A 14,773-nucleotide genomic window follows, 5' to 3' on the forward strand; every position below is an offset into this window, starting at 1 on the left:
AACCTAGCCAAAATTACTTCTCCCCCCGCCCCCCCCCCCCCGTTTATCTGTTATAGTAGGGGTGTTATTAATGTGATGGCTCTGAACCTCTTACCAACAGGTTTAGAGCTAGTACAGCTCCTTGCTGGAAATGATCAAGGTTACCTTTATTTTTGAAAGCCTTTCCTGAATAACAGTATTCAGTGAACAGGAGAGTAGGCTGGTCAGCAGCTATCTTTGTATAGACCCTTGTCAGTGTGTGCTTTTAAAAACAATGAAACTAAGAATCTTCCATGAGGAGATGGACTAGTGCAAATCTGTCAGTAAGCGCTTCAGAGCTGTCATAATACCTACTGTAAATGACAGCTAAAGAGGAAAAAATGTAATTTACAGTGCATTTTACTCTGGGACAAATGTATGTGTAATCATTTCTTGAAAAATGTGATTTCATCAGTTTAAATGCAAGTACCAGCCCTATCTCTGCTAGCTGAAAATTGCTGAGGAATAAAACATTCTTGCAATGGAACATGAAATATAGTGAATATCATAACTCCGGTTTTACTGCACTTTTTCCTTTTTCTCCTTTGTGGTCTATCCGATTCCACTGTTACCCAGCGTATGCTGCCCTCCTATGACAGCTGGAATCTAATAGATAAGGACAACACAGGCGTTTTCTATCTTCCTTCACACAGGGTGTAAAAATACAAACATTTTGTCAAAACATAGTGAAAACATTTTCATTTATTTTATTTTCACAGTGTTAAAATAACATGCGAAAACAGTTACTTTGTTAAAGATACAGGTCGATGAGGCAGCACATTTTGCCAGAATAAAAACAATGTATATAACTGAAACGACAATATGCGTACAAGTTACTAGAAAACTGACTTTGTAATAAAATATAAAAATCTACAATTATAAATATAAATTTGGTCCATGGAGTACCTAGAACAATATTTACAGTAACCATTAGACTACTACATTACTACTAGCTTGGTTTGCATTCTCGTTTCTTCAAAAGGTAAAATGAAAAGTATACGGTTTATAGTAAAACACATAGAAAATTCTACCAAACGAAATAAACATTATCACATCTAAAATGTTACACAAACTGTTTTGAAAAAGCACATTGCTATAAATACAAATAGCTGCAAATATAAAAAATGCTAGTAAAAACTAATACTGGGTAAATATAGGACAAATCCATTCATAAAAACACTGCAAGAGCTGATGTTTATTATCAGTGACAAATGCATTAAAAAGTCTTCTGAAAGGCACACGTCATTACATGTGAATGTGAGGCAGACGTCATCTGTGCTGGAAGGATGTCGTGGACACCGAGCAGTTACTACCACCACATAAACAGAGCCAGGGCGTGGCAGTGGGCTCCCCTTTATACCAAAGACTCCAAACTCTCCAGAGTGTTTCCATCCGGTAGTGCAGATCCATTGCTCTCCACACAAGCCCCAGGCCTCTCTTCTTGCCTGCTGCTCACAAGACTCAAAACTGCCTTATATAAGAACTGGTATTGTTCCTGCAAGGAAAAGAAAACACATCATGTACAGAAGAAAGTTACCTACGTGCTTAAGGGAGTAGTTCTGTTTTAACTTCCAAACTCTTTTTTTACTGTCACTGTCCCTGATATTTAGGGACAACATTCATTTGTTTAAGATTGAACTCTGAATACAATACAAAAAGGAACCTTTGTGAAGAAAAGTACATTCTCGTTAAGGACTGTCTGTTCTGAGATTCAGCACCCTCTGTTACTAGATGTCATGGTGATACGAAAGAAGAAACTGGCCAACTCCTTTTCTAAGATGGCGTCCATGTTATTTCATGTTATTTCATGTCTTGCCTCAGAATCTACAGGAAGCAATAGGAGCAATTTTGACTAAGTGACTAATTTCTTCCTTCTCCCAGGTTACAGGTACTATGACTAGAATTGGAAGGGATGGCATACTGGAGTGGGATGATTCACCGGGTTACTAAACTAGCACTGTCATAGTGAGGTTTTGCAAAAGATCTTACAAAAGACTCCTCATGAAGCAAAGATGTTCTGAAGGTAGAGGTGAGTATAATGTTTTTCTCTGTTTACAAAAGGAAACTGAAGAATACAGTAACCTGCCAATGTTTGTTTTTTTTAACGTTCTTTTTTAATGTTGCCCTTTGGCCATGATGCAGATCTCAACACCTAATCTGCCACTCTGGGACAAGTATCAGAGGAAGAGGACCATCACAACAGCCAGACAAATCCACATAAGGACCTTCCAAAGGCCTTTATCACAATATGGAGTGAAGCTCCTTTGTTATTTTAAGGTTGGTTTTACACTATGTCTGTGTGGTGATAGCACAGCAGGGGAGCCTTCCACGGGATCATCGCACAAATCCTTTATCATATGACCCTGTGGCAGAGTGCAGTGACAGGGTCATATGCATAATGCTGCCCCCCACTCAGTGCCTCTACTGGGCAATGCACCACGCTTTGTCATTCACACTTACTGCATTGCCCATACACTTCCATTACCCAAGCTGTGTGTTAAGTGCGGTGCTTGCAGTAACATCATGCAGGCTGTGTGGCAGGATGAACACCTCCGGCACACTGCAACGTGATGCGTTAAGTGTAAAAAGTTCCATTCACTTGCAGTGCTGTAGCGTTACCCTGTAGTAAAATAGGGTAACATAACGCACACTTGTAATGCAATTGTGGCCTGAAAGATCCTTTTTCCTTTGTTTATTTGAACAAAGGTTGCAGATACCATCTATCTTTACCTCAACCGGTGGCGAATTTGTACCCAGAACTTGTAATACAGTCAGTTTGCTCTAAACGTATTGTTCAAAAACAAGCCTGTGCCAGGGAGTGCCTTCTTAGTGTGATTTCTAGATTATAGTGAAGTGGCAGAGGTGGTGTACCTGCCTGAAGCACACAGCACAGGCAGTTCACTCTGGGCCTGGACTGAGGTTCTCTTAGGGTAAGTGACAGCATTACTGAATTGTCTAATCACACATAATTGTAGCAGTCCAGGCCCTTTTGTTCCTAGATAACTTGTTATTTTATAAAAACGTGCGTTCAAAAGTGGGGTTACTGGTCACAGAAAGTCTATTATGTGACCATGAGAATGTGACAATGAATAAAACACAGTAAATGGAATGATCTGATAAGCATAACCTTATGCATGAATAGTAAAATCTGCCTTAAAGAGACTCTGAAGCGAGAATAAATCTCGCTTCAGAGCTCAAAGTTAGCAGGGGCACGTGTGCCGCTAAACCGCCGCTATCGCACCGCACAAAGGGGGTCCCTTCACCCCCAAACCCACCCCAGCACGACTTGGTCGTGCATTTGGTCGCTCCTGGAGGCAGGGCTAACGGCTGCAGCCCTGCCTCCAGTCGCGTCTATCAGCGGCGCATCGCCGCCTCTCCCCCGCCCCTCTCAGTGAAGGAAGACTGAGAGGGGCGGGGAGAGGCGGAGATACGCGCTGACGGACGCGCGTGGGGCAGGGCTGCGGCGGTTAGCCCTGCCCCAACCAGGAAGCGCTCCCTCGCATTATGGAGGGGACTTGGGGGATCAGGGACCCCCGTTAAGCCGCAGGATAGCGGCGGTTTAGCAGGGGCACACATGCCCCTGCTATTTAGGAGAAATTTCCACAAAGATAGGCACCGCACTCCAGAAGTATTTATCAGCTCTTTATGCTTTTATTGCATGAATAAAGTGACAGGCAGCGACAGCCCGCTGTTTCGGCCCATACGGCCTTTATCAAGTTGCCAAAGTGTATGGGCCGAAACAGCGGGCTGTCGCTGCCTGTCACTTTATTCATGCAATAAAAGCATAAAGAGCTGATAAATACTTCTGGAGTGCGGTGCCTATCTTTGTGGAAATTTGACCTGTGGACCCTTTGGTACAGGGGTGAGGATTTGGGCACGTCTCATTGAATCCTTTGAGCCTGGTGTGGGTGCTCCTGGACACACGTTTGGCCTGCTATTTAGGAGGTCTGAAGCGAGATTTATTCTCGCTTCAGACTCTCTTTAATAACCTTCCCTAATGCTCTCAAAACAAGAGTAGACCTCTGGAAACAAGGCAGTTACTGGTTATTTTCATGCCTAGATGAGACTTGCATTCTATCGCCCTTAAAGTGTACCAGAGCTCGTTTAAATAAAAAAGATTTATACATACCTAGGGCTTCCTCCAGCCCCATACGCTCCGATCGCTCCCACGCCGCCGTCCTCAGTCTTCTGCAGTGCTGGTACCGGGTCCCCACACTTCAGTCAGAGCCAGTTTGGCATAAGAGAAGTATGCCCTCTACTTATCTCTCTAGCAGCTGCTGGAGAGATGCCCAAAGAGCTCCCTTTCCTGCGTAGACTGGCCGTGACTGACAGAAGTGCAGGGACCTGGTACCGGCGCTGCAAAAGACTGAGGATGGTGGCGTGGGAGCGATCGGAGCGCATGGGGCTGGAGGAAACCCCAGGTATGTATAAATCTTTTTTTTAATTATACGAGCTCTGAGCCCCTTTAACCACTTGACACCTGAGGCATTTTTTCTCTTGTGGACCAGAGCAATTTTCACCTGTCAGCGCTCCTCCCTTTCTTTTTCCAATAACTTAATCACTACTAATCACAGCGTAATGATCTATATCTTGTTTTTCCTGCCACCAATTAGGCTTTCTTTGGGAGTTACAGTATGCCAAGAATAATTTTATCCTAAATGCATTTTAACATGAATAAGAAAAAAAAAATTATAAAATGCATTCTTTTTCAGTTTTTGACCATTATAGTGTTAAAATAAAACATTCTACTGTGGATAAAAGCCACACATTTTATGTGCCCTTTTGTCCCGGTTATTGCAACGTTCAAAAAATTTCCCTAGTACAATGTATGGCGCCAATATTTCATTTGGAAATAGAGGTGCATTTTTTCAGTTTTGCGTCCATCACTAATTACAAGCCCATAAATTAAAAATTAATAGTAATATACTGCCTTGACATAAATTTTTAAAAAGTTCAGTCCCTAAGGTAACTACTTATATTTTTTTTTTTATGGAATTCCCCCCCCCCCCCCTTATATAAATAAAAAAAAAAGTTTGGGTATTATGGGAGGGTGTGGGAGGGAAATAGTTAATTATATCAGTCAGTGTGGGGATTTTTATTAAATAAAAAGCAATTTTGGTGCAATATACTTTTTGGCCACAAGATGTCCTCAGTCGTCATTTCCGATTCACGTACGTAAGCACGTGAATCGGAAGTAATCCGTGGCTGTGTAACACAGGAAGATACAATGAATGCCGGCGTCTCGTAGACGCTGGTATTCATTGAATCGGGGACTTAGATTTATGAATGGGACCTGCGGTCCCATTCATTAACTTCCCCTCTATGCGGCGGTAACGGCGGTGCACGCGCACGCGCGAACGGGAGCGAGCGGCGGCTGCATGCCGCTGCAGACTTGTTTTCACGGCCCTGCTGCATCCTGTCTTTTTTCCAGGGCCGTGATTATACTGCACGGCATGCAGCAAGTAGTTAAAGCTGCCTAGTTAACCTGAGTTAAAGGGAACCTGAAGTGAGAGGGATATGGACTCCGTCATCTTTATTTTCTTTAAACAATACCATCTGGCTGGTGTCCTGCTGATCCTCTGTCTCTACTTTTAGCCATAGATGCTTAATAAGTACACAGATCAGGTGTTTCTGACAAAAAATCTGACAAGATTAGCTGTATGCTTGTTTCTGGTGGGATTCAGATACCACTGCAGTCAAGGAGATCAGCAGGACTGCCAGGCAACTGGTATTGTTTAAAAGAAAGAAAATATGGCAGCCTCCATCATATACCTCTCACTTCAAGTTCTCTTTAAGTAGCACTTTAATCATAAAATCACTGTGTGCAGAACCCAACCCTAACTAATAGCGGACACAGTTCACTACTGCAGCCATGTTAATAAGATTGGTGCCACTTAGTTTACCCCTGACATTTTTGGTATGTAAAGTAGATTGCAGCCAGGTCCTTTGGATACCCACCAAGTCTTTGGATACCCACCAAGTGGTGTTGAAGCTATTCTCTCTGTAATCAGAGATAACATGGCCACAGGCAATACAGTTTTAAAATCTTTTTTTCAGTGTTATGATTTATTCCAGTTTATTGTAAGTTTGAAAAACATTTGACTAGTGTATCACACGTGTGCACAATTTTTCCACAATCATTATAAAAATGATCGAAAAGAATTTCTTAGGTCTATAAATGAACTATTCTGCTGTCTATCCTACACTATTCATTTTTCTAAAAAAAAAAAAAAAATTACACCATGGTCAATCGAAGAATATTGAGGACAAAAAACAGGGAATGTGTTCACATTTCTCAATTAAAAAAAATAATAATAATTCTATAGAACAGACCATTTGAAGGGAAATGGAAGGTTTTATTGCATTGTGTGTGGCCACCTATCTAATGACAACTGAAAAACATTACATTTTGTATAGAATCTGACTGTACCTACACCCTAATAATCATAATTTAAGATTCCAACTGCAAGCTACCATGAGAATTTCCTGAGGTGCATCTATAATAGGTGTAAACAATTGGCACAGTGGGATGGTTTAAAAAAAGATGTAGAGGGAAGTAAAGCTTAAAGGATACCCGAAGTATGTGACATGATGAGATAGACATGTGTATGTACAGTGCCTAGCACACAAATAACTATGCTGTGCTCCGTTTTTTCTTTCTCTGCCGGAAACAGTTAAATATCAGGTATGTAAGTGGCTGACTCAGTCAGGAAGTGACTACAGTGTGACCCTCACTGATAAGAAATTCCCCTTTTTATCTCTTTCTTGCTCTCAGAAGCCATTTTCTGCTAGGAAAGTGGTTTATAGTTGAAATTTCTTATCAGTGAGGGTCACTCTGTAGTCACTTCCTGTCTGAGTCAGGACTGAGTCAGCCACTTACATACCTGATATTTAACTCTTTCAGGCAGAGAAAGAAGAAAAGGAACACAGCATAGTTATTTGTGTGCTAGGCACTGTACATACCCATGTCTATCTCATGTCACATGTCACCTCGGGTATCCTTTAACCACTTGAGGACCGCAGTGTTAAACCCTCCCTAAAGACCAGCCTGTTTTTCCCTAACTGCCCACTGCAGCTTTAAGGCCAAGCTGCAGGACCGCACAACACAGCACACGAGTGATCCCCCCACCAACAGCCCCCACCAACAGAGTTCTCTGTTGGTGGGGTCTGATCGCTCCACATTTGTTTTTTGTTTTTTTATAAATATTTATTTCCTTTTTTTAAAAATAAAAATAACATTTTTTTAAATTTCTTTTCCCCTACTCCCTCCCTCCCACCGCCAGCCTATCAGGGTGATCAGCTGTCATAGGCTTCAGCCTATGACAGCCGATCACTGTCCAGCCTATGAAGGGGACAGCCGTGTCACACGGCTGTCCCCAGTACAGAGCTGCTACCGATCGCAGCGCTGTACATGTAAATAGACGGCGATTATGCTGTCTAACAGTCTCCCGAGTGGCGATTGCCGCTCGGAGACTGAAGGCGGGGCAGAGCTCCGCCCCCCGAGAAGGAGTTGCGCGCGATCTCCTTCAGTAGCCGGCTTCAGGACCTGACGCCAATTGGCGTTAGGCAGTCCTGGGGCTGCCGCCGCGTCCACACCCATTGGCGTGGGGCGGTCTTAAAGTAGTTAATTCACTTCAGAGATCCAATCATGCTGTGGATTTAACTTGTCTGAAAGGCTTCTTCCAAGAAAACACAGGATTCCCTCAGTGCCATTCACCACACATCTTCTAGTAAAGTCACTGCTCTCTCCTGACTATTACTTACTATGTCCGTGAATATCCCAGGTCGCATTAGGTTAATCATCTTGGCAACTTGATAAACATCAACAGAGTTTTCATTCTCCAGCTGCTGCATGAGAATGGATAATGCACAGAACGTTCCTGCTGTTACTCCTCCATATCTGAAAGGGTGAAGAGTCATATCAACCATAAACAGTTGTGATGTGAGAGCTACACATTTAAAATGGCAGAACAAGTTAAGGAATTTTTTTACATGTTATATGTAAGGTTTGTTGTTTTTGACAGTATTTGTGAATTATAACCAGTTTGCTACCAACTTCCAATTATAAACGGTGCACGGCTCTCAATTGTGCTCCCTCCTGCCCGGTAATATCCCACAGGAGCGGGCACTGCACTGTATCTGTGGGTAGTAGCAGAGCGGGCAATCAGCACTCTGCAAGTCAAATGATCAAAGTGATAATTTGTAAAGGTATTATGTACTTTAGCAAGATTATATGTAATATTTAGGTAGAATATAGTGTAGCATGTATGTAGGATATACGTGGTTTGTAGTTATTATACCCCTTAATTAAACCCCTTGCCAACTACATTGGGGAAGTCCAGTTTTCTAGATTGGGTCATTTTGGGAGATATTCAGTGGTCTTGGTCCTTCTGCATCGCTATAATTGAAGTATGGTGCAAAAAATGTCAGTGTCATACTTCTGGCACAGCAAGGGAGTACATCACTGAGTGGGCGGTGGGCATATGCAAAGGTCTGCATGTGGTCTGCAAATATCCAGGGCAAGATTTGTACTTTTATCTTTCATATCTTATCTTTTTCTATCATAAACCATCTGCATGTTCCTTGCATATGCCCACCCCCCACTCAGTGATGTACTCCCTGCCGCATGGGAATTGTCAATTCCTATGTGCAGTAGCACTATGTTCCACCTGCAGTCACCTCATCATTCAATGCCTCCTGTGTGCTGCAGAATTCAGCAAGGGAAAGTGCTGCTTCCTCCAGGTATGTCCTGAGGTGTTCTCTAGATCTCGGTCAGCAGACCAGGCACATGTGACAGCAAAGCTTGTAGTTAATGCTAACTGCTGAAGGACCCATTAGCATACATATCTACCAAACTGTGCAGGTCAGTGACTCAGGAGTCAGGATAGGTTCACAGTGGGCATTGCATTCTCTGTAAGGCTAGGTCGACACTTGTCCCTTGCAGATCGGATCCGTTTCAAACGGATCCGTTTTTGTAAACAACATTTTTTTTCCTCTCCGTTTTGAGAGAAAATTAACTTTTTGCAGCTACATTTCCAGTCCGTGGAAACATATCCCCAGCCCTGGCCATGGATGGGGGGAGGGGAGGTAGCAGGTTGCCCCCCCCCCAGCTAGTTTTATTAAATCATTGGAAATCAATGTATTAAAATGTATAAAGCCAAGCGGCGAGCGGGAAACTTACTTACTTGAGTTCCACAGCTCACTGCCACTTCCTGCAATGCCCGCCCTCTGTACTTTATTGGGCGGCATTGCAGGAAGTGACGGCGAGCGGTGGAATTCAAGGAAGTAAGTTCCCCGCTTGGCTTTATACATTTTAATACATTGATTTTAAATGATTTAATTGATTAAACTAGCTGGAGGGGTAGCGGGGAAAGGGGAAGCCGTGTGAGAGGGTGGGGTGGTGACCCCCCTTCCCGCCGCTGCCCCCCTTCCTGCCTACCCTGTCCAGCATGCCCCCCCCCCCCGGGACACAGAAAACGGATCAGTTTCTGTGTCAAAAGCTGCCTGTAAAGAGGGGGATCCATTTTGGCATTGATTTTCACTACCCCTCCGTGTATCCGGGGTCTGTGAAAATCCTGCAAATCCGGACTGTCCGTTCAGGTTTTCTAAACGGATTCCCCTGAACGCAGACGGATCCGTTTTTTTTTTTGTTCTGCTATTTTTAACATTGGAATCCGTGGCTCTGGTTTTGATCCGGGCTAAAAAACAAAGCCATGCATACGTTTTTAGAAAAAGTGTGAACCGACCCTAACAGCAGAAAGGCAATGGAACAGGAAAGGCACTATTGTTGCGTCACATACAGTCAATGAAAAGTATGTTTCACTGTCACCGTTAACATGTGTTTTGCAAAAATGCAAGCAGTTTATTGGTATGCCGCACGTCATATCAAACCTCGCGAGATGCACTGAGAACTAGGTGGTGCATTGCAGAGCAGAAAGCCACATTACAAAGTGGCTGTTATGCCTCACCGCAACACACCACTGTGAACGTAGCCTAAGGCACCTGCAAGGGCTTGATAAACATGCTCCACATAGTGTTGGGAAGATCCGTGGCGTATAAGAAATACAGCGCCACACAAATTTCCTGTTTTGCCAATGATCAATTACTATTTTTTGTATAAAGTTTTTATTTTTTAATTGCAGTTTAAATACACTAGATATTGATGTGTGGTTCCCTCAAGCAATAAAGTCATAGGTTTTCCTTAACAAGGTGGTCATGCAAGTCTTGCATACATGAGGTGACCTAATTTCCACTTGATAATTGGTTTTGATGGTGATGCCCAATGATTTTAGTTATGCATACAGTATGTCTGTACATTTATTTACTTGGTTTTACAGATGTTAAATAAAGGTAAGAACTTTATACATTGCTATTATTAAATATTTTCCTAAAATGTATTATATCTGGAATACTATTTTTGAAATGCTATTACTTACTCATCGTGAACAACAACAGGTCCTTCTTTATTGACTGCTTCTTCTTTGATCAGATTTAGAAGCTCAAATGTTTTGCTTATTCGACTGTCTGGGTTTGGCCACCTTGGACACTGGAAATGCTTCACTTCCAAGACATAGTCATCCTACAGAAACAATTCACAGCACAATTCACAATGATCGTTATTTACAAATTAATTTGAGTAAACTACTATCAAAATTATTTTGCAATTCCATATATCACATTTTCATGCTCATCTAGTTGTTATGCTTCCAACACGAAAACATGTCAATAGAGAAAAATATGAGGTGCGATTCTTGGCTTCTGAATGTGTTGAACTACTTATATATCATTCCACCTCGCAACTTTGTAATTGTATGTTTATCTCATCGTGTGACATGTCAGTACAGGTACCCCTTATACTTACTTGTGTAGCTTCTAAAATGAAATCCTGAATTGTCAGCCTTTCTTCATTTGATAAACAGACGTGGTCCTCCCCAACCATGCTCACTGTAAAATTCTCACAGGCGATAGGTTCATCTTTGTTTGGCCAGTAGACAAATTCATCTTCAGCCTGGTCAGATGTTAGTTTAACAAAATTAATGTAAAAATGTATTTACAAAAAAAGCCATCAATACATAGTTACATATGTACAAAACATAAAGTAGTTCTAAAGACCTTCCATAATTAATTTGAAAATTGGGAAAATGCAGGTAATATATTGCAATGGAATATTGTATCGATAGCCATTTTGAGATCCTGTCTTTTACTCACAGGAGACCAGCTGGTCGGTCTTTTAAGATCTAGTACCTTGTGAAAAGAACTAGTCTAACTAGACTAGGTCTAACCAACAGAACAATGAGGTCCTTGGTAAGGGTAGGGAAGGCCAAGCAGAGCTCATGCGCTGGACTGCACATTTGTGGATGCCACCTCATAAGTTAATTCTATTGGTCTTATACCCCTATATCAATACCCCCTCTGAACCTACTCTGCGAGGGTTATTTCAATACATGTAAACACATAAAAATAAGAAGTACGTTTTTCCAGACAAACATGAGCCATAAATGACTTTTCTCCTATGTTGCTGTTACTTACGGTAGGTAGTAGAAATCTGACAGAACTGATAGGTTTTGGACTAGCCCAACTCCTCATGGAGGATTCTCTGGATTTTCTTTATTTTCAAATGCACTTAGTGAATGGCAGTTGCTCCGTCCGAGTATGGCTCATTTTACTCAGGAAAAAGCATACGTCTTACTTTTATGTGTTTTCATGGATTTAAATTTTACAATTTTCGCGATAGAGGTCCTTTAATACCCTAATTGTTAATCTGCTTTTGGGTAGAGATGGCCCGAACCTCCGATTTTCGGTTCGCGAACTTCCACGAAAGGTTCGGTTCGCGCGAACTTTCGCGAACCGCAATAGACTTCAATGGAAAGGCGAACTTTGAAAACCAGAGACACTTATGCTGGCCAGAAAAGTGATGGAAAAGATGTTTCAAGGGGTCTAACACCTGGAGGGGGCATGGCAGAGTGGGATATATGCTAAAAGTCCCGGGGAGAAATCTAGATTGGACGCAAAGCAGCGTTTTAAGGGCAGAAATCACATTGAATGCTAAATTGCAGGCCTAAAGTGCTTTAAAACATCTTGCATGTGTATACATCAATCAGGTAGTGTAATTAGTGTACTGCTTCACACTGACACACCAAACTCACTGTGTAATGTACCGCAAACAGCTGTTTGCGTAGTGACGGCCGCGCTGGACTGGTGCGCACCATGGCGAGAGTGCAGGCCGTGGCGATTTTCAAGCCCATATGGTCGCCGGGCTGTGGTAGCTCATTGATAGAACAACAGTGACTGTCCAGCTGATCAAATTTGGTCTGTCCACAATGAAGCAATGACCTTATTATCTTCTTGTATGTAGGTAGGCATAGGTAGGTGCCCCAGTATAGGCAAGTAGGCATAGGTAGGTGTCCCAGTATAGGTCGATAGGCATAGGTAGGTGTCCCAGTAGTTAGCTAGGCATAGGTAGAAGTCCCAGTATAGGTAGGTAGGTAGGCATAGGTAGGTGTCCCAGTATAGGTAGGTAGGCATAGGTAGGTGCCCCAGTAGTTAGCTAGGCATAGGTAGGAGTCCCAGTATAGGTAAGTAGGCATAGGTAGGTGCCCCAGTAGTTAGCTAGGCATAGGTAGGAGTCCCAGTACAGGTAGGAAGCCATAGGTAGGTGTCCCAGTATAGGTAGGTAGGCATAGGTAGGTGCCCCAGTAGTTAGCTAGGCATAGGTAGGAGTAATAGGTAGGAGTCCCAGTATAGGTAGGTAGGCAAAGGTAGGTGTCCCAGTATAGGTAGGTAGGCATAGGTAGGTGCCCCAGTGGTTAGCTAGGCATAGGTTGGAGTCCCAGTATAGGTAGGTAGGTAGGCATAGGTAGGTGTCCCAGTATAGGTAGATAGGCATAGGTAGGTGCCCCAGTAGTTATCTAGGCATAGGTAGGAGTCCCAGTATAGGTAGGTAGGCATAGGTAGGTGCCCTAGTATAGGTAGGTAGGTAGACATAGGTAGGTATCCCCGTATAGGTAAGTAGGTGCCCCAGTAGTTAGGTAGGCATAGGTAGGTGTCCCAGTATAGATAGTTAGGCAGGGCCTGGCTGGCTCAGTAATAGCATTTACCAAGGTCCAGCTGCAACAGATAGGGCTGTATAATTTCAGTGCCAGTGGGCAACACACACAAAAAAAACACATCAGGAGAACATTAGCTCTCAAAAGAGCTGTTGAGGGGTGCTATTTTATTTTAGCAATAACAATCAGCCAGGTGCAAGCTAACAAGCCTAAAAGAGCCTAACTAATCTTTCCCTATGAGAGTCTGATAGCAGCTGTCCCTTCACTAATTACTGCATGTACACGAGTGAGTGTAATAGCCAGCGCTGCCTGCCTTTTATAAGGGGGGGAGTGGCTCCAGGAGAGAGTGTAGCCTAATTGGCTACAATGTGCCTGCTGACTGTGATGTAGAGGGTCAAAGTTGACCCTAATGGCGCACTGGGGGGGTGAATCGAAATTCCACAAAAGTTCGCCTTCGCTGGCGAACGCGAACCACCGAAAGTTCGCATGGAACCGTTTGCCGGCGAACCGTTCGGGTCATCTCTAATTTTGGGTGATAGTGGAAGAGGAAAGATACATCTGCTTTCCTGACTTATGCAGTTTCCCTATTTATACAGTTGCAAACAAGTTCTTGGTTGGGCACTGCAAAATGTAGGGGCCTCTTCCAGCCCTCCATATTACACTGCCACTCCTTACCATCAAACACACTAAATGACTCTGCCAAGGGTGTTATTTTCATAACTCACTTTATTTTGTTATGGGCCATCTCAGTTAAAAATCTAGCATGTGTATAGCTGCCCCACAATATATAAGTCATAATCTGCCATGGAGGGGTTGCGAAATGATGAGTGACAAAGAAGACAGTAGACAGGATCCAAGATGCAGGTCTCAGTCTAACACATATTGGCAGGGTATAAGATGCAGTCCGGAACAGCATACACTGAATGATATAACCAATCAGCTAGAATTGTGTACAGGAATCTCTGCAGGCTGTATGAGCTAATCCCTCCCAAGTGCAGGTGGGAGAATCCATAAATGGTTGAGCAGAACGTCATCCATCCTACTTTTTTCCTAATGTGACACAGTGGTTATGTACTTTTACTTTGCATTGCAAGTGGTCTGGATCATAATCAGACACAATTTGCAAGAAGATTGCATGTTCTCCCCATGTTTGTGTAGATAACCACCCAGTCCATAAAACAGACTGGTAGATGAATGGTCTTTCCCCACAAAATTGTCCCTAGAATGTGGTAGGGACATTAAATTGTGAGCCCCTTAGACATATCGTAGTTAATCATGTGAAACATCCTTGATAGCCATTGGGATAAAAAATGTCAGTACAATGTATCTGTAATGAAAATGTAGTATTAGTCCTTTATAAATGGACAGGAGGGTGCAGACTATGTAAACTGTAAACTACAGGAAGTCTGATCATTCTGCTCTCCTAAACGACAGGAAGTTTGTTCCTTCTGCTCTCATAAGAGAAATATCTAAAAATAGAAGGCAAACGCTCCATAGTTCTGCTGTATCTGACCAAGCCTGTACTGACCATGCATAAAAAGGTACACTGCTGCCACTGCCAGAATATTTTATAAATGGCTGATTGGTGCATATTCAGCCTCGAGGAAGCAGGTTCGCGAAATGGTCATCAGGCAGTGCACCCCTATCACCCACCACTTTGCCAACGGAGCATTCACCCATCCTCAGCATTAAATTTATTTAATTCCCCA

The 14,773-nt window shown here is 42.9% G+C and overlaps 1 protein-coding gene across 5 annotated transcripts in view; it reads right to left on the reverse strand.

The window, feature by feature from the left end:
• Positions 1–709: 709 nt before the first annotated feature.
• PTPRZ1 (protein tyrosine phosphatase receptor type Z1) overlaps positions 710–14,773 on the reverse strand; it is a 269,913-nt gene continuing 255,849 nt past the window's right edge. For all 5 annotated transcript variants that reach the window (XM_068276398.1, XM_068276399.1, XM_068276401.1 and 2 more), the window contains 4 exons: positions 10,880–11,026; positions 10,455–10,597; positions 7,783–7,918; positions 710–1,513 (listed from right to left, as the gene is read on the reverse strand). In XM_068276398.1, coding sequence (XP_068132499.1) covers positions 1,373–1,513; positions 7,783–7,918; positions 10,455–10,597; positions 10,880–11,026 — 567 coding nt within the window. In that variant the 3' untranslated portion in view covers positions 710–1,372. The remainder of the gene's footprint in view (positions 1,514–7,782; positions 7,919–10,454; positions 10,598–10,879; positions 11,027–14,773) is intronic.

This window comes from Hyperolius riggenbachi, chromosome 3, assembly GCF_040937935.1.
Source record: "Hyperolius riggenbachi isolate aHypRig1 chromosome 3, aHypRig1.pri, whole genome shotgun sequence".
Classification (NCBI taxonomy): Eukaryota; Metazoa; Chordata; class Amphibia; order Anura; family Hyperoliidae; genus Hyperolius; species Hyperolius riggenbachi.